Source organism: Ailuropoda melanoleuca, chromosome 20, assembly GCF_002007445.2.
Source record: "Ailuropoda melanoleuca isolate Jingjing chromosome 20, ASM200744v2, whole genome shotgun sequence".
NCBI lineage: Eukaryota > Metazoa > Chordata > Mammalia > Carnivora > Ursidae > Ailuropoda > Ailuropoda melanoleuca.
Genome location: NC_048237.1, coordinates 2,444,196 through 2,471,655, shown reverse-complemented (window position 1 = coordinate 2,471,655; position 27,460 = coordinate 2,444,196). Strand labels below are relative to the sequence as shown.

Genomic DNA, 27,460 nt, shown 5'->3' with positions numbered 1-27,460 from the left:
TGAAATAGAAATAAGGCTTCAAAAGCAAATAAAGATTTAGAATAAAGGTAACCAGCCTCTTCAGTGCTTTTTGTCCTTAGTGGGACTCTGCCTGTGGCGGTAATTGATGAAGGAGGGGAAATGGGTAGAAGAAGAGAAAAGATAGAGGTGAAAAATAAATTAGAAGAGGTGAATGTAGTAAATTGTAGAGTAACTAAGAATTGCCATTTGTTCTCTTCAGTGTACCCTCTGCCATAAACTTTCTTACCTCTGATCTTGGCTAGAATATGAATATTGTAGGTGTGGTACAAAATTTGGTCAGGGCCCTAAACGGAGTGGTAGCTGGGAGTTCTAGCAGCTTTTAGTTGGATCAGTGGTAACACCTGGAGTTTACCCAGAAAACTAGATTCTTTGAAGATGTGCAGTGTTAGTCTTCCATAGGCCAGTAAACTGTTGGGATGCCAGCTTATTTGGATGTTTTGGGGGGTTTTTTCTTTAATAAGAATTTCATTAAAGGAAGGTTTTTAGTAACAGTTTGTCAGTCAGTAGTGGCACCTGAGGATATTTTTTTTTGTATTAAACTGTTTTTAAGAATATGGCTTTCTGCGCCCTACCCCAAGAATCTCAGGGAATGTGAGTCCCTGGGACTCTACATTTTTTAAAAGTCCCCTAGTAGTTAGTTCTCTTAATCAACTCATTTTTTGTTTTGTTTTGTTTTTTTTTTTACGCTCAAACACATTCACTTTATTATTTTTTTTAAAGATTTTATTTATTTATTCGACAGAGAGATAGAGACAGCCAGCGAGAGAGGGAGCACAAGCAGGGGGAGTGGGAGAGGAAGAAGCAGGCTCACAGCAGAGGAGCCTGATGTGGGGCGATCCCACAACGCCGGGATCACGCCCTGAGCCGAAGGCAGATGCTTAACCGCTGTGCCACCCAGGCGCCCCTAATCAACTCAGTTTTTGAATGACTAACTGAAAGAATAGTTTCTCAGTATTGTAATTAATCAGGATCTTTGGCTTATATTCCAGCAACCTCCTGTTTATGTGCTGTAGACAAAACCTCAAATAGGAAGAACCGGTTTATAACATCCTTCCTGGCTCTTCTTCTTGACTTCTCTCTGTACCACTTTCTTCAGATTTTTCTAATGTGTTGGGAGACCGTATCCACCCTCCATAGTCAGAAATTGTCTAGACTTGCCTCTAGATCATACAAAAATCCTTATTGCTATTGGTTAACTATTTCAAAAAGAGTCCAATCTAGGAAAATTAGTAGGAAAATAGAAAAACATTTAAAAATGGGTATCAGTGTACAGATTCTTCAACAAAGGTATAGCTCCAGGGGATCTTAACCAGCCTTTTGCTTATAGGGCGTATAGTCCTCATTCCTTTTTCTCATATTAAATCTGGAAGCTGAGATTCTAGAGAAATGCTAGGTAAGTTACTCAGCTAACATGAGTCAGATTTAGGGTTGGCATCATTGCCATGTCTCCATTCTGTTAATTCCTGCTTCTTATTTATATCCGAGGATTTGTTTTCTAGAATGAAGAAATTACCTTCCTCTGTGGCCCTTATAAACATTCTTCACTTCTCTACTGTCTAGCAGCCTGAAGGCTTCTGACTTTGGAATCTTGGAAATCTTAACACTTACCCTTGCTTTTCAACTCCTGAAATACATTTCTTAACTTTCATTGGCTCCACCGTTTGTTAGAGGTGCTCATTTTCTACACATCACGTATTATTAACATCTGGTTTAAGACACTTAATGTGGCCATGTGCCCATAATAGAAGATGTCACCTTTCCCAGAAGCTTGTCTGCATCACATCAGTTCCTTACATGGAGCTGGAAAGTGATTCCTCATTTCTTCTTTATCTTGTTTTTCCTTCTTTATATTTTGTGTTGTTTACTAAGTTCCTGTTTTACATCTGAGGGTCCCCTCCAGTTGTCATTTTTTGGCAAAACAGTCATGACCAGAACTTTCTGAATGGCCCACATCTCTTTGATGACTTACTACTTAAGTGCTTCCAGAGAACTAATCATCTAGAATCCTGGCACTGCTGTTTTACAGCAGCAGAACAAAATTATGATCCAGTAGAGTAGCATTCAGCTTGTTTGCTTGTACATACCTAATTTTAAAATCACAACTCTAGAACTGTTTGACCTGTTTAACGCATTTGTCTCTGACCAACTTCATAAAACATGTCTTTTTCCCACTCCTTAAAATCACATTTATTTATTCAGAGTGTATAGGTGCTTACAGAGAGCTTGTTATTCACCACAAAGCATCTTTAGTATGGCTTTAAATATGTGCATATAACTTCTGTTTTTAAATTAAAAAGAAAACAAAGAGAATGTTTCTTAGATAGAACTTGCAGTGATAGGGGTGCCTGGGTGGCTCAGTCCATTAAACATCTGCCTTCAGCTCAGGTCATGTTCCCAGGGTCCTGGGATGGAGTCCCACATTGGGCTCCCTGCTCAGCAGGGAGCCTGCTTCTTCCTCTCCCTCTGCGTGCTACTCCCCCTGCTTGTGTGCGTGCACTCTCTATAAATAAATAAAATCTTAAAAAAAAAAAAAAAAAACTTGCAGTGATGACAGCCGGTACTTAGGATGTCTAGGCCTATGAATTTTAGCTATTTGTAGGATTTGAAGAGTATATTTTTTCTCCAGAAGATAGGATTTTGTCCTTTTAAAAATACTTATTTTCTTATTACAAAAAGTAATATGTATTTATTAAAGAAAATTTGGAAACACTAGGAAAAAAACAAGTTTTTAAATCATCCATAGTCTCACAAACTAAAAAAAACCTCAGTTTATATTTTGCTGTATAATTTTCCTCATCTTTTCTTTGTCTATGTAAAGCTTAAAATATCTGCAATATTCAGATCTTTATTGTTCCTCTGACCTAGTTAACTTTTTTTTTTTTTTAAAGAGAGACAGTATGCAAGGGGACAGGGAGGTGCAGAGGGAGAGGGAGAGAGAATCTTAAGCAGGCTGCACACCCAGTGTGGAGCCTGACAAGGGACTCGATCTCACGACCATGAGATCATGATCTGAGCCAAAATCTAGAATCCAATGCTTAACCAACTAAGCCTCCCAGGCACACACCCCCCCCCTTTTTTTTTAATTCTTAAGTATCTGGATGATTTTAGGACTTTTTTTTTAAATTTTTATAAAAATAATGTTCGACGTGGGATTTGAATTCACAACCCTGAGATCAAGATCCTCATGTTCCACCAGCTGAGGCAGCTAGGCACCCCCAAGACATTATTTTTTAGGGCAGTTTTAGGTTCATTACAAAATTGAGAGGAGGGTATAGAGATATCCTGTATGCCTTCTAATCCCGCACATGCATAGCTTCTCCCGTTATCATCCTCATCATTGTGGTACATTTTTTAAAATTGAAGAACCTACATTGACAAGTCACAATCACCCGTGATCCATAGTTTACCTTAGGGTTCACTCTTGAGTTGTACATTTTGTGGGTTTGGACAAATGTATAATATGTACCCATCATTCCAGTATCATACGGAGTATTTTCACTGTTGTAAAAATCGTCTCTGCTCTGCCTGTTCGTCCCTCCCCACGGCCTCTATCTTTTCTTTTTTTTGTTAAACTGCAAAAATTGCTTCTTCATTTTATACTTGTAGAGGAGCTTTATCTAAAATTAATGGAAAACAATTTTCTTTCGGTTTTACTCATTTTGTAATTTAACCTATTCCAGGTTATTTAATTATGAAATTATTACAATCACCACATTATTTATTGATTTCTTATAGATTATCCCTCAGTGTTTGCTAGAGAACCTGGCCTGTTACTATATATCCTAACCATAGATCCTATACACACCCATAATGCAAGTCTTTATTCACTAACCCAGATATGAAATGGTATATATATATTCAGAGATCCTGTGAGTAAAGTGATGATGGAGTAAAGTTTTACGAAGTATGTGCAGTCTTTTAGTTCATTTTACGTTTCTTCTTTTAATTACAGAAGCAAAGACTAATTCATTTTAGATTTTGGGATACAGAAGTAAGAAGACCTTGGGTTAGAGCTCACACCATCTGTTTTATTTGCGCCAGTTTAGTGTAGGGCATGGTTTTTTGCATCATTTAAGCTTGTTGTACTATATTAAAATTGAGTCCAATCTAACTGAGTTAAGTATCTGGAATATACTCATCTTTAGGCTGTTTTCTAAACTGGTTCTTATCAACATTTGCATTGGTATTCTATGTAATATTGTAATACTGGTAGGAAACTTAGAAATCTTTCAGTCCATCTCTTTTTCTTGGTCAAGACATTTAGACCCAAATTGGTTGGTGTTTTTTTTTGTTGTTGTTGTGTTTGTTTTTTGGTTTTTTGGTTTGTTTTTTTTTTTTTAGAGAAGAGTGAGATCGCTGGCAGGAGAGTGGGGAGGGGCAGAGGGAGAAGGAGAGAGAGAATTTAAAGCAGGCTCCATGCTCAGTGCAGAGGCCAATGTGGGGCTCAGTCTCACGACTCTGAGATCATGACCTGAGCCAAAATCAAGAGTCAAACGCTTAACTGACTAAGCCACCCAGGTGCCCCAAGACCAAATTGTTTAAGTGATTTATGCACAGTTACCTTCCTTCATGGAATGTGAATGAAAATTTTTTTCCAGTTTTATATGGAGTTATTATTTGAAATGACCTAGGTTGGTAGTTTTCAAGCTTTCTTAAAGTTATATTTCCTTTCAAAAAGAAATCTCACCTTGAGCTCTATATAAAAACATAAAATTGAGAGGGCCCATTTCTGAAGCCCTGCCCAGTGGCTTGAAGTAATTTCTAGGAACTTTGAGGCCTTTTAATTTAAGTACTTACTTCATAAGATTGTTCTGGTTTGTTAATCATCATATTTTGTTCAAAACTAGTAACGGTAGCAATAGGCAATCCAGAAAAATGGTGACAAAACATTTTATAGAAATAAGTGTGCTTTGTACACTTCTGCAAGACAGTTTGAAGCCCCTGGTAGTTATGAAGCTCTGGGTGGTTATTTTGTAGTTATTTGAGTTATTTGTAATATGTGAATTGGCTCTGAGATACTGAAAATATTTCAGATGTGCACAGCAGGAATTGTTAATAAGACCCTTAGAACTTTATTTTTATTTATTTTCAAGATTTATTTATTTCTTTTTGAGAGAGAGCGAGCTCGCACATGCGAGCAGTGGGCAGGGGGCAGAGGGAGAGAGAGGAAATCCTCAAGCTGACTCCCCACTGAGTGTGGAGCCCAGTGGCAGGGTTCGGTCCCTGGACCCTGAGCTCATGACCTGAGCCAAAGCCAAGAGTCAGACGCTTAACCAACTGAGCCATCCAGGCGTGCCCCCCCCCACACCCAGAACTTTATATAGTCTTCATCATAGAAGTTAAAGAAAGTAATACAGATATGTATTGACCAGCTCATATGCTATGATTGAATTTTAGAAAGTATCCCTGAATGAATGTTTATGCCATGAATCTGACTTGATTTTCTTTCATTTGGTAGGAAAAAGCTCCTCTGTTTCTGAAGAGAAAGGTGAATCTGATGATGATAAACCAAGGAAAGGAGAAAGACGATCACCCAGGGTCAGACAGGTAACTCCAATACTTCTTAAAGCATCTGTCACCTTGTTTGGGTACTGCTTTGGGTATCTCCTCCTCTTCTTCCTCCGCAGACTTTTTCAGAGTTGGCGTCTCTTTAGATTTCTGTAGTCCTCTTTATCTCATTTTGGGTTTGTTTTTTGGGGGAGGTTGTTTGTTTGTCTTTCTTTGTTTTTGTTTTTTTCCAAAAGCACTGTTGGCATTTAATGAACCTCCCTCCACATGGCTTCAAGCTACCAGGACACAGTGCCCCCCAATCCCTTTCATCTTCTCAGCTCTTCTACTGAAGAACTTGGCCTTCACGATGACAGGCTGTTTGGGGAGCTTTCCCTTCCCCTAAACTTGGTAGTAGCCTGACTGTCCCATGTCAGGGATAGGAGTAGCTCCAGTCTTGTTTCTGGAAGCAAATTTCCCCATGTCTGCTCACTGATGGAGGTCTGCAGTTTGTCAAGGTGGACAGATGGGCAGAAGCTCTGGTTCCCCTTTAAGTCTCATGCCTATACCAGGGTTTCCCAAGTGACCTGGGTGATATTTGTCAAAGTTGATCCCGTAATGATGCGTGTCCCCAGCATTACCCTGGCCTCCTTTGGCTTCTGATGCTTGCTGATGCGGCCGTGGCTCAGGTGGCCCTGAAGTGTCCGGGTCGTCCTCAGTCTGGATGGCACGTGGGCAGCCTAGACAAAAGAGCTGTTTTTTGTTTTTTCATTAGGTCTGCTCAGATTTCTAAGCAAATATATAAAAATTAAAACTTAATTATGAAAGCTAACAGGCTGGTTTATATTCCTAAATTACATTCATTATTAGAAAAGATACAGTTATTCAATTAGAACTTTAATGCCACAGGATACAGTGTTAAGTGAGCAGAACACAAAAGTGCGTCTGTGGTATGATTATGACTGGAAAAGAAATGATGGGGAAAAAAATTAAATATACCAAAATGATAAAAATAATTAGATTAAGTGATGATAGGTCAGTTCCCCCACCCCCTTGCCACTTTCTAGACATTTAGTTTGTATTTATCTTTAAAGCTTGAAACTAAAAAATGAACTAGTAGCCGTTTCATTATCGTATTCCATTTACACCCTGTTTTGATCCCCGTAAGAGCTTGGTCATAGCTCATGCTTGTTTACAGCCACACTTGTTGGTGTGGAGGCAAGCCTGTGTCATTGAGTTTCTCCTTCCTATGTGTATCTCCTGAGATACGTTTTTCCTCTGTTAATAGTGAGCAAATATACTTGGATCCATTGTATATCTTTTCTTTCAGGCAAGAGCAGCTAAACTTTCTGAGTGTAGCCAGGTGGCTGAGGAGGAAGAGGATCAAGAAACACCTTCCAGAAATCTGAGGGTCAGAGCAGATCGCAATTTGAAAACAGAAGAGGAAGAAGAGGAGGAGGAAGAGGAAGAAGAGGAGGAAGAGGAAGAGGAAGAGGAAGGACAAAAATCTAGGGATGCACCAGTCGTGAAACAGTTTGAGCAGGTAGAAGAGGGGGAAGAGATGCCCAGAGCAAAACCAGAGGCGGTGATAGATGAGAGACCCCAAACCATGAGATCCCAGGAACAGGAGGGGTTAGAGAGAGGAGGAAGAGTCACAAGGTCCCAGGAAGAAGCCAGAAGAAGTCATATGGCCAGACATCAGCAGGAGAAAGAAATGAAAACAATTTCTCCCCTTGAGGAAGAAGAAAAGGAAATAAAATCTTCAAAAGTCTTGGAGGAAAAATCAAAGTCCCCTTCCCCTCCTCGACTGACTGAAGATCTGCAGAAGGCCCCTCTTGTGCTGCAACCAGAGCAGAATGCCAGTGAGGAGGAAACTCCCCCACCTTTACTTACCAAGGAAGCATCTTCACCACCACCTAACACACAACTCCAGAGTGAAGAAGAAATAGAGCCCATGGAAGGCCCAGCTCCCCCTGTCCTCACTCAGCTGTCTCCTCCTAATACAGATGCTGAGGCCAGGGAGCTGTTAATATCTCAGCATACTGTCCAGGTGGTGGGAGGCCTGTCTCCTTTGTCAAGTCCTGTAGACACCAAAGCAGAATCTTTAGCAGAGAAAGTGCCAGAGGAGAGTGTCCTGCCTCTAGTTCAGAAAAGCACACTAGCTGAATGCTCAACCCAGAAGGGTCTTGAAACTGAGTCAGAAAAATCTGCTCAACCACTCCCTCTTAAAATCGAGGAATTAGCACCAGCCAAAGGGATTACTGAGGAATCTCTGAAACATCTGTCTTTGGAACAGAAGGAAGGTAGAAGGGCTTCTCATACCCTTCTCCCAAGCCACAGGTTGAAACAGTCAGCTGACTCCTCCTCAAGCCGGTCCTCCTCTTCATCCTCCAGTTCTAGATCAAGATCTCGCTCTCCTGACAGCTCAGGCTCTCAGTCTCACTCATCTCCACGATCCAAGCAGAGAGATGTATCTCGGGCACGTACTCACACCAACCCTCGTGGTAGATCCGAGATGGGCTCCCGATCAACATCAGAGTCCAGGTCTCGTTCCCGTTCCCGTTCCCGTTCAGCTTCAAGCAACAGCAGAAAAGTAAGTGTGGGAGAATCTTGGGTGCGTTGATGTTTTGTTTGTATTCCAGTGTTTTTCAACCCCAGGAGAACCTATTATAGTTTCTGGCAGGAATGGGAAAAGCTTCCTTTACTCCCCAGGTCAGTGCTTACTTTCCCATCATTTCTGAGTCGAATTTTTAATTCATTGATCCCTAAATAGAGTCCTTTCTCATTTTTTTGAGTCCCTTCGATTCCAAAGTTGAATCATTTACCCATCTTCACTAGACTATAAACTTGAAGATATGGACGTGCCTTTTTACGTATGTATCCTAGTATCCTAGCACCTAGTTGGGATTTAATAAATAATTTGCTGAGTACTCTAGGAACTTAAGGAGATCACGAACTCAAAGAGGATAAACATAGGGAGAGAAGGGCCCGAAGTATTAAACCAAGTCAGTGGAAGTTGGGAAACTCAGTGACGTACTGAATATATACCATATAAAATAATTTGCCTTATGTGCTTCATTTCCTTAGTCTCTGAGCCCTGGAGTCTCCAGGGACAGCAGCACCAGCTACACTGAAACCAAAGATCCCTCTTCTGGTCAGGAGGTTGCAACTCCACCAGTGCCACAACTGCAGGTCCTTGAGCCAAAGGAGAGGACTTCCACCTCATCCTCTATCCGAGTGAGGCGTTTGAGCCAACCTGAGCCAGCTGAAAAGCATGTGACCCAGAGGTTACAACCTGAGCGGGTAGGCTATTATGCCCCCTCCCTAGAAGGAGATGGAGGATTAGGCATGATTTTCCCTTTTGTCTTAACTATAAAACTGAAGGGTCAATCTAGATAAGTTTCAATAGAAATATAGATGGTTGGGGATACCTGTAAGATTCCACTGGTCCAACTCCCTGGTCCCTGAAAGCTCTGTATGAAACTAGGTGGCAGGGTTCTCATGTCCAGGGCTCCCAGGGTCACTCCGACAGAATGTCTCCTTTTTTTCTGCTCCAGCGGAAGCCTTTTCTCAGTTCTCTCGAGAAAGAATTCTAATAAAATGATTGCTGGCATAGAAATTCTTTAAGCAATACTCCATCGCACTTCTCAACGAAAGTAACAAAGGTCTATAGGGCTAAGTGTGGCGCTGCTACTGTGTAAGTCCTGCTCTGCCTTTTACCAGCTCCAGGTTACAGAAGAGGAACCAAGCAGATTTAAGTACGTTGCTATGGGTGTTTTGCTGTGTTTGTCCTGACAGGGGAGCCCAAAGAAGTGTGACGCTGAAGAGGCAGAGCCGCCAGCTGCCACACAGCCCCAGACCCCAGAGACCCAGACCGCTCAGCTGCCAGAATCAGGAAGGATTCCCCGCACTGTGTGAGTAATCTGTCCCAGCTGAGGTATAACAGGGAACTGGGGGTGTGGAAGAGTTCTTTGCTCCCTGGGGTTCTTTGACTAAGCAGTCCGCAGAGCTTTATCTGGACGGAGGCTAGGCTTCGGGTGTTGAGGCTGCCGCTGGCATTCTTAAGGTGCACTCTGAGAAGTGGTGGTTAGAGCATAAGGAAACCCATATCTGGAGTCATCTGACCAAAATAGTTCCTTTAAGGAGCAGGAAGCAGAGGCTTTGGTTTCCAAACTCAAGGCGGTGTAAGGAAGTTGACTGAGGGCATCTTAACTCAATCTTTAACTCAAGTTTACCGGCTACATCTGAGCCTGGGAACACGGTTTAATAAAGAATATCAAGACTCTACCAAGAAAGGCCCAGGAGGGTGTTGTTTTTGAGTTTCTGTTGTTTTCCTTGGTTATTACCTGTCTTTTTATTAAGCACAGTCTTAGTTCTTACTGGACACAATACAGCAAAATATGAAGCATATATCAGTCACGTCAGAAGTTTGTTATTGGGCCCCTAAGACCTTTGGGTTGATTTTTACCATTTACATAATTAATGTGAGTTTTTATTCCTTATTTTTAGTTCTAGAAAAATACAGGTAAGGACAGGTATATCATTCATTCATTATTCTGAGCTAGGTACTACATGTTAAGAAGCCACTGAACCCAGATTCCTGGTTTTAGAGTCCCATGGGAAATGAAAAGCAAAACATTGTGGAAATACTGCTTAGCTTTTAGACACCAAGAATCCTGTACTGCTCTTACTGCTTTAGTGAACATCCAGTGTAGACAGTTGGTCTAAAGTTGTTCTATGTTGGTTTTATGTCATTTTAACACTAATACTACCAGTATGATTTTTTCCTTTATGTAAAAGTCTAATAATTTACACTTTTCTTAGAGCTTCAGAATATCTTACCGCTGATTCTGGAGGGTGGTGGGCAGGTGATTTATGATTTCTGATCTCAGTTCCTTATGACTTTAATACTAGTTTTATACTCCTTGCTATCTATATAGTTTTTCTTTGGGATATACGCTTGCTACTGTCTAATTCTAATGGTCCTGCCTCTGCTGCCATCTTGTGGCCATTACGTTTTTGGTTTGAAAGTCAAAAGTTCACTCTACTTCCTTGAAAAGTTTTTGTTTTTCCCTTTTGGGGTGGGTACATTATCCTTTGGAGAGGGTTTTTCTTCTAGGACCATAATGTGAAAGCCCAGCGGATTCTGGAAGGTGTTCAGGATTCCCCAGCTACACCATCGATGAGGAAATGGGGTGACACCTTCCCTTCCATATCCATCAACCAGAGATAATACCTTCCCTCCCCTACCCCATCCCATGGGGGTACAGCATGTCCTTTATATAATGGCCGTTTTAAAGTAGGTGTTGACAACTGCTAGTAATTGGGCCTGAGGAACTGCCTCCTGTACACCTTGAAAAGCAAGTAATTTTCTAAAAAGGTTTTGTTTGCCCTAAAATTCAGATGGTCTGTGAGATCCTGGCAACAAAACGGCACTTGATGCTGTTCTGAAACATCTTTATTTCTGGACTTTAGCATGCAGGTCCAGGGCAAATGAAGCTTGGAGTCCTGTACAGAGTTTTTCTTCTCACGTAAAGGTGCCTTTGATCTTCCATTTTATGACTGAGGTAATCTAGTCACATTGATCCCAAGAAGGTGATAGGCAAGTGGCACCTTGGGCAAATACTGAGACTGTCCATTGTTGCCTAGGCAAGCTTCAGTGGAGCAGCCTATAGGGGAGAAATGCAGTCTGAGCTCAGGAGTAGCTCACACACATCCCCTTTACCTACTTTCCCTCTGCCTGTCTTCCAGATGGTCTATTCAACACCTAATAAAAAGACATGCCCAAGGGCCTAAACTCATAGGCTATTCTGGCACTGGATTTGGTAATGAATCTTTGAGAGGTTTACCTACATTTCTGGAAGCCCTACTGCATCTGTTTCACAACAGTCCTCCTAGTCTTTCACCCCTGTAGAGTCCCTAGTTTTCAGCCTGGTGACCTCTGGAGCCCCTGGCCAATTTTAAAAATGGGATCAACAGTGCTAAGTGGAAAAGACTGTGGCCTAACCTTGGTTTTACTGTCTGTCTCAATGAGAGACAGAGCTAGGGCCTGTTGATTCAGTAAAATGTTAAAAAAAAAAAAAAAAAAAAGACTTCAAGGACCTGTCAGCACCTGGAAGAGATTGCCTAACTTTTTTTGTGCTTTGTTAAATCCATTCTGATTCTGATTGTGCCCTGAGGAATTCTTAATTTATGAGGTAAGGTATCTTGTCATTGCTTGGAGCAGGAATTTGTGAGCCCTTAGTCCTATTTCAGTTGAGCCATGTTCTAAAATCCAAACTTCTGCCCTCTATGGATATAACAAAAGTGTCTTCATACAGCAGAAAAGAATGCTACTCTGTTTTTACATTAAAAAAAAAAAATAGGGGGGAAAAAAGAACTTTTGTGTGAGCAACTATATTATCCAGCAGTAGTTAATTTTTCTAAATACAGCCTTCCTGAGTACACAACCCTTGCAGGCAATGGCAGCTTTGGGCTTTTGGCTTATTATGTTTAGTTGTCCTTTTGCCTGAGTATGAGGAAGAAAATAGTCCTTTAAGCCAATATGACAATGTAATGGTTACTCTCCAGGGACTCTATAGTACCAATATGCTAGGTAATGCATAATTTTTAAAAGTAGAATTTATTGTTTTTTTAAAGATTTTATTTATTTATTCAACAGAGATAGAGACAGCCAGCGAGAGAGGGAATACAAGCAGGGGGAGTGGGAGAGGAAGAAGCAGGCTCATAGCGGAGGAGCCTGATGTGGGGCTCGATCCCATAACGCCGGGATCACGCCCTGAGCCGAAGGCAGACGCTTAACTGCTGTGCCACCCAGGCGCCCCTAAAAGTAGACTCTATTATCATCAGTAGCATTTGCTTACTGAGGAATTGGAATCTAAGGACATACCCCCCAAATCATATCATCCTTGGTTATCTTGAAACTAGTATGCCCCTGCGGTATTCTATATTTAAGTCTCACTGCCTGAGAATAGTCACTTCCCACTATTTCATATCAGGTCTTCAGCTCCTCATGAATTTTCTACAGTAATTAAAATTCAAACATACACGCCTGTAGAAATTTCCTTTTCTGTTGGTTCCTCTGAATCTTATTTAGATATGAACTATAATGTGATGTTGTTAGGCTCCAAGTAGTTCTCTCCTTTTCTTCTGGGCTGCAAATGCTTTGTATGCTGTTCAATTATGGACAGAGAACTCCCACCCCCATACAATTTCACAGATTTTTCAAAGATATCAGAAATATTTGTACAAGAACTTAAATGTGGGAAGGGAGATGTCTAGATGCCTTTTGCTTAAAAAGGACTCAAAGAAAAGCTGCATGGTGCTCTGACAAGTAGCTAACGAGGCTTTGGGACTGGTCCTGCAAATAGATTTGAATCCCTTTTGGGGGCAGTTTCAGGGATTCCTTTTTTTTTCTTATGAAAATAAAGTCTTAGGAATCTTGGATCCCACAGAATTGTTTGTGGGGAAATAGATGGCACAAACTCACTGTGTCTTAAGAAGGCCAAGGATAATGTCGCAAAGTTCTTATTCGTGAAAAAATGAGAATTTACAATGAAAGAAAATTTCTTCCTCCAAGGAAGCTGCTTCTGGAGAGGCATATTGGCAGCTGAAACTATTTTAGGACAATTGATGGATAGGGAACATTTATTTGAGGATGTTGGAAGGTAACATTCTTTGTGAGGTAACATTCTCTGTGGGAATTCCATCTAAAATAAGAAAATTTGGGGGTTCTTTTTGGCTCAGGTTGGTAGAGCATGCAAGTCTTGATCTCAGGGTCATGAGTTCAGACCCCACATTGGGCATAGAGCTTACTTTACGGAGAAGAAGAAGAAAACTTCTAGTTCAGCAAGCAGTTATTAAAGTATCCACTTGGTACATACAATGACACCTAATTCAGAAATATTTACTGAGCATTTCTTTGTGTTAGGCCCTGAGCTAGGGATTAAAGGATGTAGTCCCTGACCTTGAGGAATCCTGCAAGGTGGAGGTCAGGGGCAAGTCAGCCAACGGTCATTATACAGAGTGATGAGGTCCTTGCCGAAAACCTGTCAAACCAACTACTGAATGCTTTCGCATCAGGGAAAGCGCAGTTTACTCTTTGAGAAAACTCAGAAAAAGCTCCATAGGTGGTGTCAAATGAGATAATGGCCTGTTAAATGTACATGTTTTTATGCATATCCTTACCTTGACTTGGAGTGTTGTCTAAGCCAGACTCTTTTTTTTTTTATAATTTTTTTTAAGATTTTTTATTTATTTATTTGACAGAGAGACAGCCAGCGAGAGAGGGAGCACAAACAAGGGGAGTGGGAGAGGAAGAAGCAGGCTCATAGCGGAGGAGCCCGATGTGGGGCTCGATCCCAGAACGCTGGGATCACGCCCTAAGCCGAAGGCAGACGCTTAACGACTGCGCCACGCAGGTGCCCTTGTCTAAGCCAGACTTTTAGGGGCAAAGCCTTATTACACTGTTCCATGAAATAGGTATTGTTGTGATCCCCACTTTACAGATAAAGTAAGAGATAGAGAGGATCAAGGACTCGCCCAGTGTCATAGAATCTTGTATGGGGGCACAGTTGGGCCGTGATTGGGCCCTAGCCAGTTAGACTGCAGAGCTCTCAGTCTTACCGAGCAGACAGGGACCACCAAGTGAAAGGGAACTTGTAGAGTAATGCGTAATTACTCTAAAAGTATGTAGCATGTAGTCAGCATGTACGAGATTTTAAGCAATGGGGAGGAAAATTTATTCCTGGCTGAAAGCTCTGGTGTTACAAATGACATAATACTGAGCTCTTGACTAAATCCCTTACTGCTGAACCTCTGCTGCCACTAGGACACAGAAGGAGCACCTTTGCAGTCAACAGAGGAGTCTGAGCATCTGCTGAGTGCTTTTTGAATGGTTAGAGTCAGCTGCTTATTTCACATTTAGTCTGGTGAAGATGCCCGTGATTAATAATTTCCTTAGTTCCCAAACACTTCGGGCCCAGCAGACCTCCCCCCGCCCCGGGTAACAGCTCTCTCACTTTGGCTTCTTATCTCCTTCGGAGCCCCCACCTTGGAGCCCTTGCTCCAGGAAGTGGCCTTCGGGCTTCAGCTACACAAGGTCTCCTTGCCCTGTTTATCCTTTTCCTTTCTGGCTCCAGTGGACCCCAGGGCAGGGTGACCTTATTAAAGACTGTGAAACAAAGTTGTCTGTCATCTCTTTAGAGACACCTCACCCCCTCTCTCCTGGTAATTCAAAAAGGAACTCTCTCTGCTGACCTCTCCTCCCGCCATCTCTGGAGAAAGGACAGGTTGGAGTAGTAACACGTGGTCATTGCTTGGGGTGAGCAGCCAGCTAGCTACTCCAGTGATTGGATAGTGCCAGTTCTCATCCCACCTCCCCACATGAACAGCTGACTGGCTTCTGGGATAGAGGGAGGTGGGCACATAAAAAATTGCTCAGGACCCTCTATTCTGTATCTCTTTCAACTTTGGCTTTGTTGTCTTCCTTCTTTAATCATTTTTCACTCCCAAGCTCTTGCTGTTTCCCTTCCTTCTATTCTCTGGAATCTTCCAAGCAAGCAGCTGTAACTTTGTATGTCCTCTCCACCCAGCCCCCTCCCCCACCCCCTGGGAAGACAGGGAGAGCGCACCCTTTCCCTGTGGGGTTAGGCCTCGGTAGCTGTTGTAACCTGAGAAAAGAAGGAAAAAGGCCAGGCCTATTGAGCCAGCAGTGAGCTCCCTGTGGCCTGCCGGAGGATAAGAACCTTGCTCACTCAGCGCCCTCCCTCTTCTCTTTCCCCTCCCCTGCTGCAGCAGGGCCCTCCCCCATCCGCACACACGGGCTGCTGGGTAAGTGGCAAGATGGCTCCCCTGCATGTCTCCGGCTGATCGCCGCCGCTCCGCCAATACAATAGAGCCAGCCACTACCAGCAGCCTGGCCCTCTTCCTCCTCCTTCTCCAGAGAGACCAATCCAGCCGAACTCGGGGTTTGCCGTGAGGACTTAACGCTTATCTCTTAAAAGCCAGATCTATTTTAGCCTCCCCTCACCACCACCACCACCACCTCCCCTTCCATTTACCATTTTTTGGATCCCCAGTTGCTGCATCTCGATTTTCTCTCTCTGGATCGGGTGGCTGGGGAGGAGGTGGTGGGCTCTTGGGACAAGGAAGGTGTTGTGGGTTTTTTTTTAAATTTTTTAGGATTTTTTTTGTTTGGTTTTTGTTATTTCTTCCATTCCAGAAAGGGATAAACAGCACTTCCAGGGGGAGAAAAAAAATCATGTTATCAGAAAGCAAAGAAGGGTGAGAGCTTCACATTTCCATGTATCCCTTTTCCCCTCCCCACCGCTCTAGCCTACCTCATCTTCCTTCTCTTCCCCATGGCTTTCATTCCGTCTTTTCGTTTTGGTTTGTTTTCAGTCATTCTGCTTTCCCCCTTTGTCCTTCCTGCCTGATTTCTAATTGGCCCAACTTGCCCTCTCAGCGTGGGAAATAGGTATTTTTTGGATAAGTCTTTTCTTTAGATTTAGGCAGCTGAATCGCGTGTTTCTGTGGGGGCCGGTTAGCTGGGGGCACAGTTCCGATTTTCCCCTCCCCCTTCCCGTGCATCCCTCCCTGCGTGCTCTGGGGAGGCTGTTCTGACCTCTGAGTGTCAGTCAGCCTTTTGGGAATGCTGAATTTTCTGGTGGTGGTTATCAGCGTGGGGAGGCTTGGTTCCCCCTCTCCTGGGTCTTAGGCCCCTGCTCGTCTTAATTTGATTTTTTTTTTCCCCTAGTGTTTGAGTGGTAATGGGAGTGAGATTAGAGATATAAGTTAGGGATGAAAACAGAAAAAGGAGATGGGAAGATAGTTTATCTGAAATGAATCTCTGGAATTCATTGCCTGAAATGGGAGCTAACTTGTGTGATTCAGAGTGGGGGTGGGGGGGTTCAGTATTTTGTAGTGGGGGGGGATACAGGGCGTGGGGGAGGGTGTGTCCTGACTGGGAGGCCTCCTCTCTTTATCTCTTGGAAGTTGTTGGAATGAGGGAGTGGGAGAAACTGGGCGAAAGCCGAATGTAAGAACAATTCCTACACCTCTGAGCAGGTAAAAGTAGCCTGATTCTCTGAGCTTTCCAACTCCAGCATTTGTAATTTGTCCTTTTGGATGAGAAGGTCCTTATTGAAGTTTGAACCCTCGTCAGCCCTACTTTCCCTTTTTTTTTTTCATTTCTCCATTCCTGTTGTTTCCAGATCCTCTTGGTCGGTAGGCCTTATTAAGCAGTTGATTATAAACACAAGGTTGGGATCACTTGCCACAGCCATTCTTTCTTGTCTTCTTAAGCAATCAGGCTTCCCTTAATTTTCAATGCAGTTTTGTTAAAGATGCCTGTGGCCAGGGGATAGGGAGGCCATAGGGTTGTGGGCAAATCACAGTCACTTTTGAGGGACTGTGTTCAGAGGAGTATGTTTTTCCTTTCCATGTAAAAGTACTCTGGTAAATTACCTAAAAACAGTTGGGAGTCCTGACCCCACACGTCACAGCTTTATTCCATCTGGGCAGTGGGTGGATGTGGTTGCTGCGATCTGTGCTTTTCTCCCAAAGAAAACAGTTTCCTAGTTTTCCTGTGTGGGCAAGGTCTCTAGTCTCATCTGAAAAGCAGCCCTCCCAACCCCACCCAAGTGATGAGGCATGGGGGTTTCCTGACCCAAAACTAACGTCTTGCTCTCTCTTCCCCTTGGTTCTTTCCTGCCCTTCCCTCCCTACCCCTCTCCCCATACTGTCAGTGAGGAGAAGGAGGAAGTGACGATGGACACAAGTGAAAACAGACCTGAAAATGAGGTTCCAGAACCCCCCGTGCCTATTGCAGACCAAGTCAGCAATGATGACCGCCCAGAGGGCAGTGCTGAAGATGAGGAGAAGAAAGAGGTAAATTTCCAAGCCACCTGTTGGGGTGGGTGGGCAGGAGTGGGCCTAGGGGAAAGAGTAGACCACTTTGGTAATCCCTCTTACACAGTGGGATAGCTTAAAGAAGGGGATAGGCAGACTTGGATCAGGATAGGGCCAAGGGAGAATTCGCTGGTTTAGCAAGGGAGACCCCTTGTGATGGGGACAGGGCTCATTCATTCCTCTTTCTTTGTTGGGGAAGTGGAGCAGTCCAGACTCTTGGAAGTTTGTAACTAAAGGAAAAGTCAGTTAATGGCCCTTTATCCAAGACCCAGGCCCAGCTTTCCCTGCTACCCTCTGAAGCTTCTCCCTGTGGTAACTGTTAGCTTTCCCTCCTTTTTAAAAGCCTGTGGGAGCTCACCGCCATCTAGTGGGCTTTGGAGATTCTCAGCTGACGAGCCATGCTGAGGAATTTTTGTTCCTCCTCTGCCCTCTAGCGGTCATATTGCAGAGATATCGCTACTTAAGAAGCCAGTACTTGGGGTGATCCTAAAAGCCCCTTCTCCGTACATCTCAGATCCCTCTAGTTCCTTTTTGGCATATATGTTATCTTGTGTCCTGCACCCAGTTCAGGGGGATCCCCCCATCAGAGCCAGCGAAGTCTTCTTGGCTCTTAAAGTAATAGAGAAAGGATTAGCTGGGTTTGGGAGTGGGGTAACAGTATGGGAGGGACTGTCGTGTGTGTAGCCTTTCTTTGGTGTGTGTTGCGGGGGTGGGGGCCGGTGAAAGTGATTTGATGTGCAGAATATTATTTATTACAAGGTCCTTCTTCCCCGTAAAACTTTGTCCAAGTACCTCATGTACGGTAATCCGCCCGTAAAATATAACCCTGCCCAACTGGCCAATCGCTGATGCCGCCTCTTCCTCTGGACCCACCCGCTGCTACTGAGCTGCCCAATCAGAGCCGAGTCTGCTATCCAGGTGTCTTGGCCAGAGGGGGGCATGTATATGGGATCCTGTGATGGGCCCCCTTTTGCCTCCCTGCCTTGCTTACATCAGGGGGCCAAGAAGAGCACTGTTCTGGAGAGACTTGTATTGAGAAAGCAAAAAGCATTTGGAAAGGGGTGGACTTGCATCATCTCCCTATTTTGGGACACCCCAAGAAGAGCTTGTGTCAGTGCTGGGGCGCCTGCCCACATGCCCTTACCCCTTTGAGGACTGTGGGTTGCCTTGTTTGCTACAGACTGTTGGGATCCCCATCTAGGGCACCAAGACCTCCTAAAGAGTCAATGTTTGTGATCACAGTGCCATGCTGTAAAATACCAAGTGGAGGCTCTCGGCTTAAGCTGTGACGACTAGGAGCCCTGCAGAGAAGTCTAGGGTTTGAGCCCAGGGATTTAATGCTGATGACAGCCAGCCATGTATCACCACTTGCTCATCAGATGGACTTTCCTTTGGTCCCTGTTGTCCATGGTGAAGGGCAGCATGTTGGTTGCTCCAACTTCTCCTCCATCCCTGGAGGCAGGGGCTCATCCATCCTCCTGACTGGAACCACTGTCTCAGCTGGAGTCCCTGAGGAGATGCCACACACAACTCTCCGAAGAAAAGTATTCTGACCTTGCTGCTGAATGTGTGCCAGGTCCTGGGGCTATCCACCTACTGCCCCCAGGCTGCCTTCATCAGAGGCTCCATGAGCCCACTCGGTGAGAGGACCCCTTCCCCATTTACAGGCAGAGGAGAAAGGGACTCTGGAGTCGTCACCTGGATTCCAAGTATTGGGTGGTGGTATTGCTGGATCTTGCCACTGGTGGACATAGGGTCCTGCCTGCCTCTCACGATAAAAGGCCAGGACCATTCCTGCTACTCACAGGCCATCTCATCAGGGACTGCAAGATGATGCCCCTACAGGGCTGGGACTGATGTCTCTGCCCCTTTTCCCCCCGTACCCCTCGCTGAGCCTGGCCACCGCCAGTGAACTGTCTTGACATCATGGAAACTGGGCAGCGTCCCCCCACACGTTTTCCTCCCGCCCCCCCTGCGCCCCTGGGAGGACTCTGGCAGTGCCGTGCTGACCACCACGCCGTGCGCCCACCTTTTTTGCCAACCCAACCCCCCACCAATTGCACAGCGCCTAGCAGGGAGGGCTCATTCTGATTGGACCGGCGGTTGACTAGATACAGTACACAGTGAGGTGCGATTGGCTGAACTGAAGATCCCAGGTGTGAGATGGTACCTGGAACATTTGTCATATTCCTAGTTATTTTCTTCTTTATTTTCTTCTTCTTTTTATTTAATCTTTTATTTTGATTATTTTCTCTTTCTTTATTTTTCTGGTTTCTTTATTGGATTTATTTATTTATTTGGTTCATGTTTTTCCTGTTTTAATTAAGACCTTTTTTTTTCTTTTTCTTTCTCCTTTTTTTTTTTTTTTTTTTTTCCCNTTTTTTTTTTTTTTTCCTCACTAACTTAACCCATCGAGAGCGGCCCGGCTAGGGGTCAGGCTGGCCCTTAACGGAGACCAAGGAGACTTGGTTAGACGACACAAACGGGGCTGGGGGGTGGATGGGGAAAGGGGATTTCATCCAGAGGGTCCTGCCCTACCCTTTAGAAGGGTGGTAGGTCTTAGTTTTTCCAGAAATAAGCACTGAAATCTAAAAACACTCTAATCCCCTTTTCTCTCTCTCCCTGTTTTTGCTCTGTCCATAGTCTTTCTCCCACTGAGTATTTGGGGCAGAAACTTGCTCGAAGGCAGGTTTGGGAGTTTCTGGTCCTTGGCAGAGCCCCTAAGGCTTAAGCCCTGGTTGGAGAGGAAACAGTAAGGCTCTGCTAGAGCTCTGTACAGTGGGTTGGAAAGCCTGAGGCTCCCTGGGGACAGTCTGCCCCTCAAAATAAAAACCTTCCTTTATCAAAGTCGCCTTTAAAGTCTTTCTGCTGGCATTTGGCTCAGGAGCCTCATCCCTGGTGGGTCTAGTGCTGCCCTGTAGGGGTGTGGACAGTCAACAACAGTCTGCTGTCCAAGTGGCTCAAAGCCACAGTCGGTGGCTGTCCGGCTGGACATTGAGAAAGGGAGGAGGCTCACCTTGTTGCCGTGATCATCCCAAAGTTGGTTTTCCTTGTTTCCTCATGTTTTCTGAGAGTTTACAAGGAGACCTAGGAGGACTAGATGACCCAGTTCTGGGCGTATCTTGTTGGGTTTGGCGTCCTCTCGACCCATAGAGACAGTGGAAGAGGGGATGATCAATGCCTTTAAAGGGCTGGGAGGCTCCTGAATTCCTCTTCCAGCTTATTTCTGGTTAAGCTAATACACACGTGTGGTATGGACTAGATGACTTTTCCCTGCTGTGATGTTTGATTTTATTTTTTTCTCTAACTTGCATTGATTCTGCTTCGTTTTTGCCGTTTGCCGCTTCTATTTTGGTCTCTGTCTGTCTCTGTGTCTCTCTCTCTCTGTGTCTTTGGAGCCTGTGCTAAGACTGCCCCATCTAACCTCCTTCCCCCCTCTCTGTGGGGTGTGTCTCTTTCTCTTTTTTTTTTTCCCCCCTTTTCTTCTCTATACAGAGCTCGCTGCCCAAATCATTCAAGAGGAAGATCTCCGTTGTCTGTAAGTCTAGCCCCAAATCCCTGATAAAGGTCAGGAGTACCATAGAAATCAGTTCACAGAGAAATAGGTTCCCATTCTCTCGGTGGCATTCTTGGGTCACCCCTTCCCACCCCACGCCCTCCACCCAGCACATCTACATCTTGGCATATTTATGGTTCAATTTGAAATTCAGAACTTCAGATAATCCCTGTCATTTTTTCCAGGTCACGTTTGTTTCTTAACTAATGACACTGTGAAGTGTCTCACCATTTCCTGTCTAGCCCTACGTGCGTTTCCTCTTTCAGATATCTGAGCCCTTAGAACCAGCAGTGGGTTTGAGGGACTCCTCTATAATGTTTATCCGTTTATCCTTTATTCTGAGGGAGTGTCTGAGGAAAGGAGAGTAGAATGCTCACCCCTCTAACAGTAACATTTTTAACATCTTCGCAATAAGGAACTCTAAATCGACAAAAGTGTAATAGACCTTTAGAACTTAATACGAAGTCATAGTGTGAAAATGAACCTAAAGCATGATCGGATCATGTCACAATCTTAAATTAACTTTAATTAGATATGGGTATCACATAGTCTTGTTTTTCTGCATTCCTATGGCCTTCTCAGTCTGTCTGCCCCAGTTCTTCAGTTATTTCTACCACTAAAAGTTAAACTGCTCACCACCCTAGTTACCCATCCCTCATTGCCTTCAGAGATCAGTAGTTTTTATTGGTCAGAAAATGGCTCCAGTCCTTTTACTGTTCAGTTTGAAGCATGGTTTCCCCCGTCCCCCAGTACAATTTTCTTAAGTTAACCTTTTACTGAAATTCCAGTCGAAGGCTATCTCTAGGTGTTAATGGTGTGAACCGGCAGAGGACCTAAGACCATCTAACCGTTCGGTCCTATTTCTTGGGGACAGCAGCTACCAAGGGGGTGCCAGCTGGAAACAGTGACACAGAGGGGGGCCAGCCTGGTCGGAAGCGGCGTTGGGGAGCCAGCACAGCCACCACACAGAAGAAACCCTCCATCAGTATCACCACCGAGTCACTCAAGGTGAGGTGGGAGGAGCCGGGGAGGGGAGGATAAGACACGTTGAGGTGGGAGTAGACACGGGCCCAGTGTAACGGGGTGGGGGGTATCTGTGTCCCAGAGCCTCATCCCCGACATCAAACCCCTGGCGGGGCAGGAGGCTATTGTGGATCTTCATGCTGACGACTCCCGAATCTCTGAGGATGAGACAGAGCGTAATGGTGACGATGGAACCCATGACAAGGGGCTGAAGATATGCCGGACTGTCACCCAGGTAAGGCTCTTGCATCCCAGTGTCGGGAGCGGGCAGCGGCCTCCGAGCAGGCAACCGTAGAGTCCTGGAAGGGAAGTCTGCCGTCTGTGCAGAGGGTTGGGCTAATTGCCCTTTTAGGGGTCAGCAGACTACCCCATCCAACCTGTTGTCCATAATAAAGAAAATTTTATTAGAACACAGCTGTAGGAGATCATTTAACTCTTATCTCTGGCTGCTTAAGAGCTATAACGTCAGCGTTGAATAGTTGCACCAGAGACTGTATGACTCAGAAGGCCTAAAAATATTTCTCATCTTGCCCTATACAGGAAAATATTTGCCCGCTCCTGCCTTCGTTTTGCTTATGGCAGAGTTGAGGCATTAATAACCCTGGGATCCAGTGGAGAATGAAGTCTTTCCCCTAGTGGAAGGAACATGCTCGGTTGATTGTACCACCCTCTCTGAGGAAACCAGAGGCAGAGAAGAATGTGCCAGTTTGTGTTTAAGAATTCCTCCATTATCTGATCCCGCCCAGGTAGTGCCTGCAGAGGGCCAGGAGAACGGCCAAAGGGGAGAAGAGGAGGAGGAGAAGGAGCCTGAAGCAGAAACCCCTCTGCCTCCCCAGGTGTCGGTAGAGGCGGCCTTGCCCCCGCCTGCGGAGCATGAAGTAAAGAAAGGTGGGTACAGCATGCATCTCCCGAATTCCCAGAGCACTGTGGACTCCTTTTAAAGAAAGCATTTGATGTGTTCTGCCTTCTATTACAGTGTTTTGCATATCTGTTTTAACCTCCCTCTCCTAGTTATTAATAAGCTACGTGAGAGCTAGGTTAGAATCTTTGAGTCTCCATAATGAGCTTTGCCTAGACAGTACTTTGCACACTGTGGGTGCTCAGCACAGTTGGATGGAAGAGAGTGACTGCTTGGTAGGGAGTAAGAGAAAGGCCCCGCAGAGGTAAGAGAGCCAGCCTTGCTCCCTGCTGAAAACCGTTCCTGTGCTCTTTTTGATAGTAACTTTAGGAGATACCTTAACTCGGCGTTCCATTAGCCAGCAAAAGTCTGGAGTTTCCATTACAATTGATGACCCAGTCCGAACTGCTCAGGTGCCCTCCCCGCCCCGGGGCAAGATCAGTAACATCGTCCACATCTCCAATTTGGTGAGTCGGAGTCGTTTCCCACAGCACAAGGCTTGTTGAGTGGTTAAGAGTTTGAGCTTTGGATTCCTGTTACTTCAACTCCTAGATCTGCTAGTTACTCACTGAGTGACTGACTTAATTTCTCACAACCGGTCTCTTCATCTGAAAAATGGGGACAAAGTATCAGCCTGCAGGGCTATCTGGAGGATTTTTGGAGGGCCTGGCACATAGTGTCTCCGTTAGTGTTACCGCTCTTGGCTCCTCTCACATTCCCACGCGAGTTCCTGCCCCCCTCTTCACCCACACTCTGAGGCTGGACTTCTGTGCCAGACACTCGGGGAATCTGAAGACTAGTTACAGGAGTATTGTTCTTGCCTTCTTCGAGACTCGGAAACTGCGTTTTCCTTGGCAGGTGCGTCCCTTCACTTTAGGCCAACTAAAGGAATTGTTGGGCCGGACAGGAACTCTGGTGGAAGAGGCCTTCTGGATTGACAAGATCAAATCTCACTGCTTTGTAACGGTGAGGGGAGGAAGCTGATTCTCTAGGTTGTGGCATATGTTTCCTTTTGTAACCAGTGTGGGCAAGTTCGGAGGCTGTGTGGCAAGTGGGAGGGACTGAGGCCTGTTGTGACCCTCTGCCTTCTCCCTTCCTTCACCAGTATTCAACAGTAGAGGAAGCAGTTGCCACCCGCACAGCTCTACATGGGGTCAAATGGCCCCAGTCCAATCCCAAATTCCTTTGTGCTGACTATGCCGAGCAAGATGAGGTAAGAAACCTAGGGAAAGGAAGGAGGGGAGGGGCAGGGGAGGCCATTATCTGCTAGAATCCAGCTGAGATCCTGGCCAAACCTGCAGTCACGGAGATTCCTTCTCCCTCTTCCCCCTAGCCCTCGGTTCCTTTCGACGAACCATGGGGCTCCAAAATCTGTATGCCCTCGTACCTGGGCTCCTTCAGTGGGAGTGTTATCCTCTCCATCCTGACTGTCCTTGTCCCTCCTCTACCCACAGCTGGATTATCACCGGGGCCTCTTGGTGGACCGTCCCTCTGAAACTAAGACAGAGGAGCAGGGGGTACCACGGCCCCTGCACCCCCCGCCCCCACCCCCAGCCCAGCCACCACAGCATCCCCGGGCAGAGCAGCGGGAGCAGGAGCGGGCGGTGCGGGAGCAGTGGGCAGAGCGGGAACGGGAAATGGAACGGCGGGAGCGAACTCGATCAGAGCGTGAATGGGATCGGGACAAAGTTCGAGAAGGGCCCCGTTCCCGATCGCGGTCCCGTGACCGCCGCCGCAAGGAACGTGCGAAGTCTAAAGAAAAGAAGAGTGAGAAGAAAGGTACTTAGCTGTGGGGACACACATGCCTGCTAGTAGGTGGGAAAGGGACCCAAAGGGGATGGGACAAAGAGTCATAGGGCATAAGGCCTGACTCACTTGCTTCCACCTCAGAGAAAGCTCAGGAGGAACCGCCTGCCAAGCTGCTGGACGACCTTTTCCGTAAGACCAAGGCAGCTCCCTGCATCTATTGGCTCCCGCTGACTGACAGCCAGGTGAGTGCTCCCTTCCTGCTCCGCTCAGAGCAGCACCCAGGCTTGACGGACGGCAGTGCGAGGGGGAGAGTCGCTTGACTCTTGGTGTGAGTAGGCTCAGGTGTTGGCTTAGGATAAGGGAAGAAACTAAGCATCACGGAAAGGCAGTTTTAAGAACCGGGTGACCGTACGCCGTCGAGAAGCCAAACCCAAGAGTGCAAAGGGCAACACAAAGACAGGAACTGGGTTTGTGTGTCTAGGAAGCTGGCTGTGCCAGCCATCCTTTTTGGAAATTCGATTTCAGTTAGCTGAGAAACCATTTCTCTGCTTTTTTAGATCTAGGATTTTTTGCCTTTTTTTTTTTTCAATTTTTATTTATTTGGTAAGTAATCTTCACACCAAATGTGGGGCTCGAACTCACAACCCCAAGATCGAGAATTGCATCCTCTTCCAACTGAGCCAGCCAGGCACCCCTAGGATTCTTTACTTTTTAAATTTAAGTTTCTTTGTTAATGGGCCTTTTGGGGAATTTGAGGCTGATGTACTAAAGGGAAAAGTGGTTTGTTCACATCTGAGTAGCGAGGGAAATACCAGCGGTAAGGCATGGATGGTGCCGCTGCCCGTCGTGGGTGTAAAAGGCAAACGCTTAGAGGGATTGCGACCCGGAGACAAAGATGGAAGTGATTGCTGACAACCCCCTTCCTGCTTAACAGCAAAGGTGGCAGTGATCCTGAGCTAGGGCAGGGTCCAGGGACACAAAGTGGGACAGGCGTGAGTGGGGCTGAGATTGCTCTCCTCTGCCTTTGCTGCCTGCTGCAGATTGTTCAGAAGGAGGCAGAGCGGGCTGAACGGGCCAAGGAGCGGGAGAAGCGGCGAAAGGAGCAAGAAGAGGAAGAGCAAAAGGAGCGGGAGAAGGAAGCAGAACGGGAACGGAACCGACAGCTGGAGCGGGAGAAGCGTCGAGAGCACAGCCGAGAGAGGGACAGGGAAAGAGAGAGGGAAAGGGAGCGTGACAGGGGTGATCGAGATCGGGATAGGGAGAGGGACCGGGAGCGAGGCAGGGAGAGGGACCGCAGAGACACCAAGCGCCACAGCAGGAGCCGGAGTCGGAGCACACCTGTGCGGGACCGGGGTGGGCGCCGCTAGCCGGGAACACCTGAGGGAGAGCTGCAGGCATCAGCCACCCTGCCCCGGGGGGTTCGAGGCCACAGAGGGATAGGTACAATTCCACCGCCCTAGAACCAGGGGTCTTTCACACCATTTACCCAGTGCTCGAGTATGGCTGCCACCTGACCCCACATACTAAATGGAGCAGTGGCCGTCTTTCCCCCCAAAACCCCACACCCATAACCTATCTCTTGGGAGTTAGCCCTTTCCTCCCTCTCATTTCCCATTGTTGAGTCTGAGAGGGAAGAGCTAGGTTAGGGAGGGAGGTGGTTGGCCCAGAGGTGGGGAACAGCCAGGAGCCCCAGACCTCTCATTTTTTCCTCCATCCTGCTCACCACCTCCTTTGGGTACTCACAACCCCCTCTTGGGAACAGCCGGGGCCAGGACTGGGTCACCTATGAGCTGAATCAGCATCTCCTCCTGAGTCCCAGGGCCCCTGCAGTTCCCAGTCTCTTCTGTCCTGCAGCCCTTGCCTCCTGCCCACCGGTTCCACTTTATATCCACCTTTTCCTTTTGTTCAATTTTTATTTTTATTTTTTTTATTATTAAATGATGTGGTCTATGGAAAATAATAAAAATCTGACTTAGTTTTAACTAGTGTGTGAGACTAGCTTTCCTTGGGCAGGGCCTGGGGGAGAGCCGCACTGAGTCCAAGAGGATGGCTGTAGCGCGGGGCCATCGTGGCTTGCGCTCCATACACTTGCTAGGCAGGCTGCTGCTTCCTGGAGCAGGGAGTTCCCGCGCTCCATCCCTGCCTGTCTCTACCCACATCACCACACAGCCTCTTCCTCACTGGAGGCCAGAGGGGAAGACCCCTGGGAAGAGGAGGGTCCCTGTCCAGCTTCCCATTACCGTGTTAGAGGCATTTGGTCACCTGCTCGCCACCTTCAAGGCGCCTCCCACAGCGGCCGCCAGGGGGCGGCAGCCACTCGCTCAGTGGGCGCCTGTAAATGAGCTTCCCAAAAAGGCTGTGCTCCCCACTGCCGTCCCCTCCCGCTGCTGTCGTGCCTCGGTCCCTGATCCGCTCCCAGGGCCCGCCCGCGGACTCCTTGGACTCTTCCGCCGGCCTTAAGCGCTCCCCAGTAGGCCGGCTGTGGTGCCCCGCACCGGCTCCCCAAATGCCGCCTCCTTGCGGCCGGGGTTCACAGCAGCCCCAGAGGCCGCTCCGGCAGCGGGAGCGGGAGCCGGGCCTCTCCGCAGCCGGCTCCTAATTCCCCGCCTCACCGAGCGCTCGCCCTTCGCCCCGCTGCAGGGGGGCGTGCGGGGCCGCTCGGCGCTCCCGGCTGCACCCTCCCCGCCAGCCGTTCGGAGACGGCCTGGCGCCGGGGCCTGGACGTCCTCCCGCCCGAGTGCCCCGCCGGGCGCTGCGGGCCCGGTCCGGGAGGGGCGCCGCATCTGTATGCGCCCGGCGGCCCGGCAGCGCCGCCC

General features: G+C 46.5%; 1 protein-coding gene across 6 annotated transcripts in view; it reads left to right on the top strand.

Annotated features, from left to right (window-relative positions):
• Positions 1-26,626, top strand: part of ACIN1 (apoptotic chromatin condensation inducer 1) — a 33,578-nt gene extending 6,952 nt beyond the window's left edge. For 2 of the 6 annotated variants that reach the window (XM_002926009.4, XM_002926007.4), the window contains 15 exons: positions 5,480-5,568; positions 6,839-8,101; positions 8,596-8,811; positions 9,307-9,422; positions 17,256-17,397; positions 20,914-20,956; positions 21,849-21,982; positions 22,080-22,232; positions 22,744-22,885; positions 23,217-23,362; positions 23,754-23,861; positions 24,001-24,108; positions 24,350-24,674; positions 24,786-24,886; positions 25,685-26,626. In XM_002926009.4, coding sequence (XP_002926055.2) covers positions 5,480-5,568; positions 6,839-8,101; positions 8,596-8,811; positions 9,307-9,422; positions 17,256-17,397; positions 20,914-20,956; positions 21,849-21,982; positions 22,080-22,232; positions 22,744-22,885; positions 23,217-23,362; positions 23,754-23,861; positions 24,001-24,108; positions 24,350-24,674; positions 24,786-24,886; positions 25,685-26,011 — 3,413 coding nt within the window. In that variant the 3' untranslated portion in view covers positions 26,012-26,626. The other 4 variants (XM_002926008.4, XM_019806700.2, XM_019806701.2 and 1 more) reach the window with 4 other exon arrangements.
• The last annotated feature ends 834 nt before the right edge of the window (positions 26,627-27,460 follow it).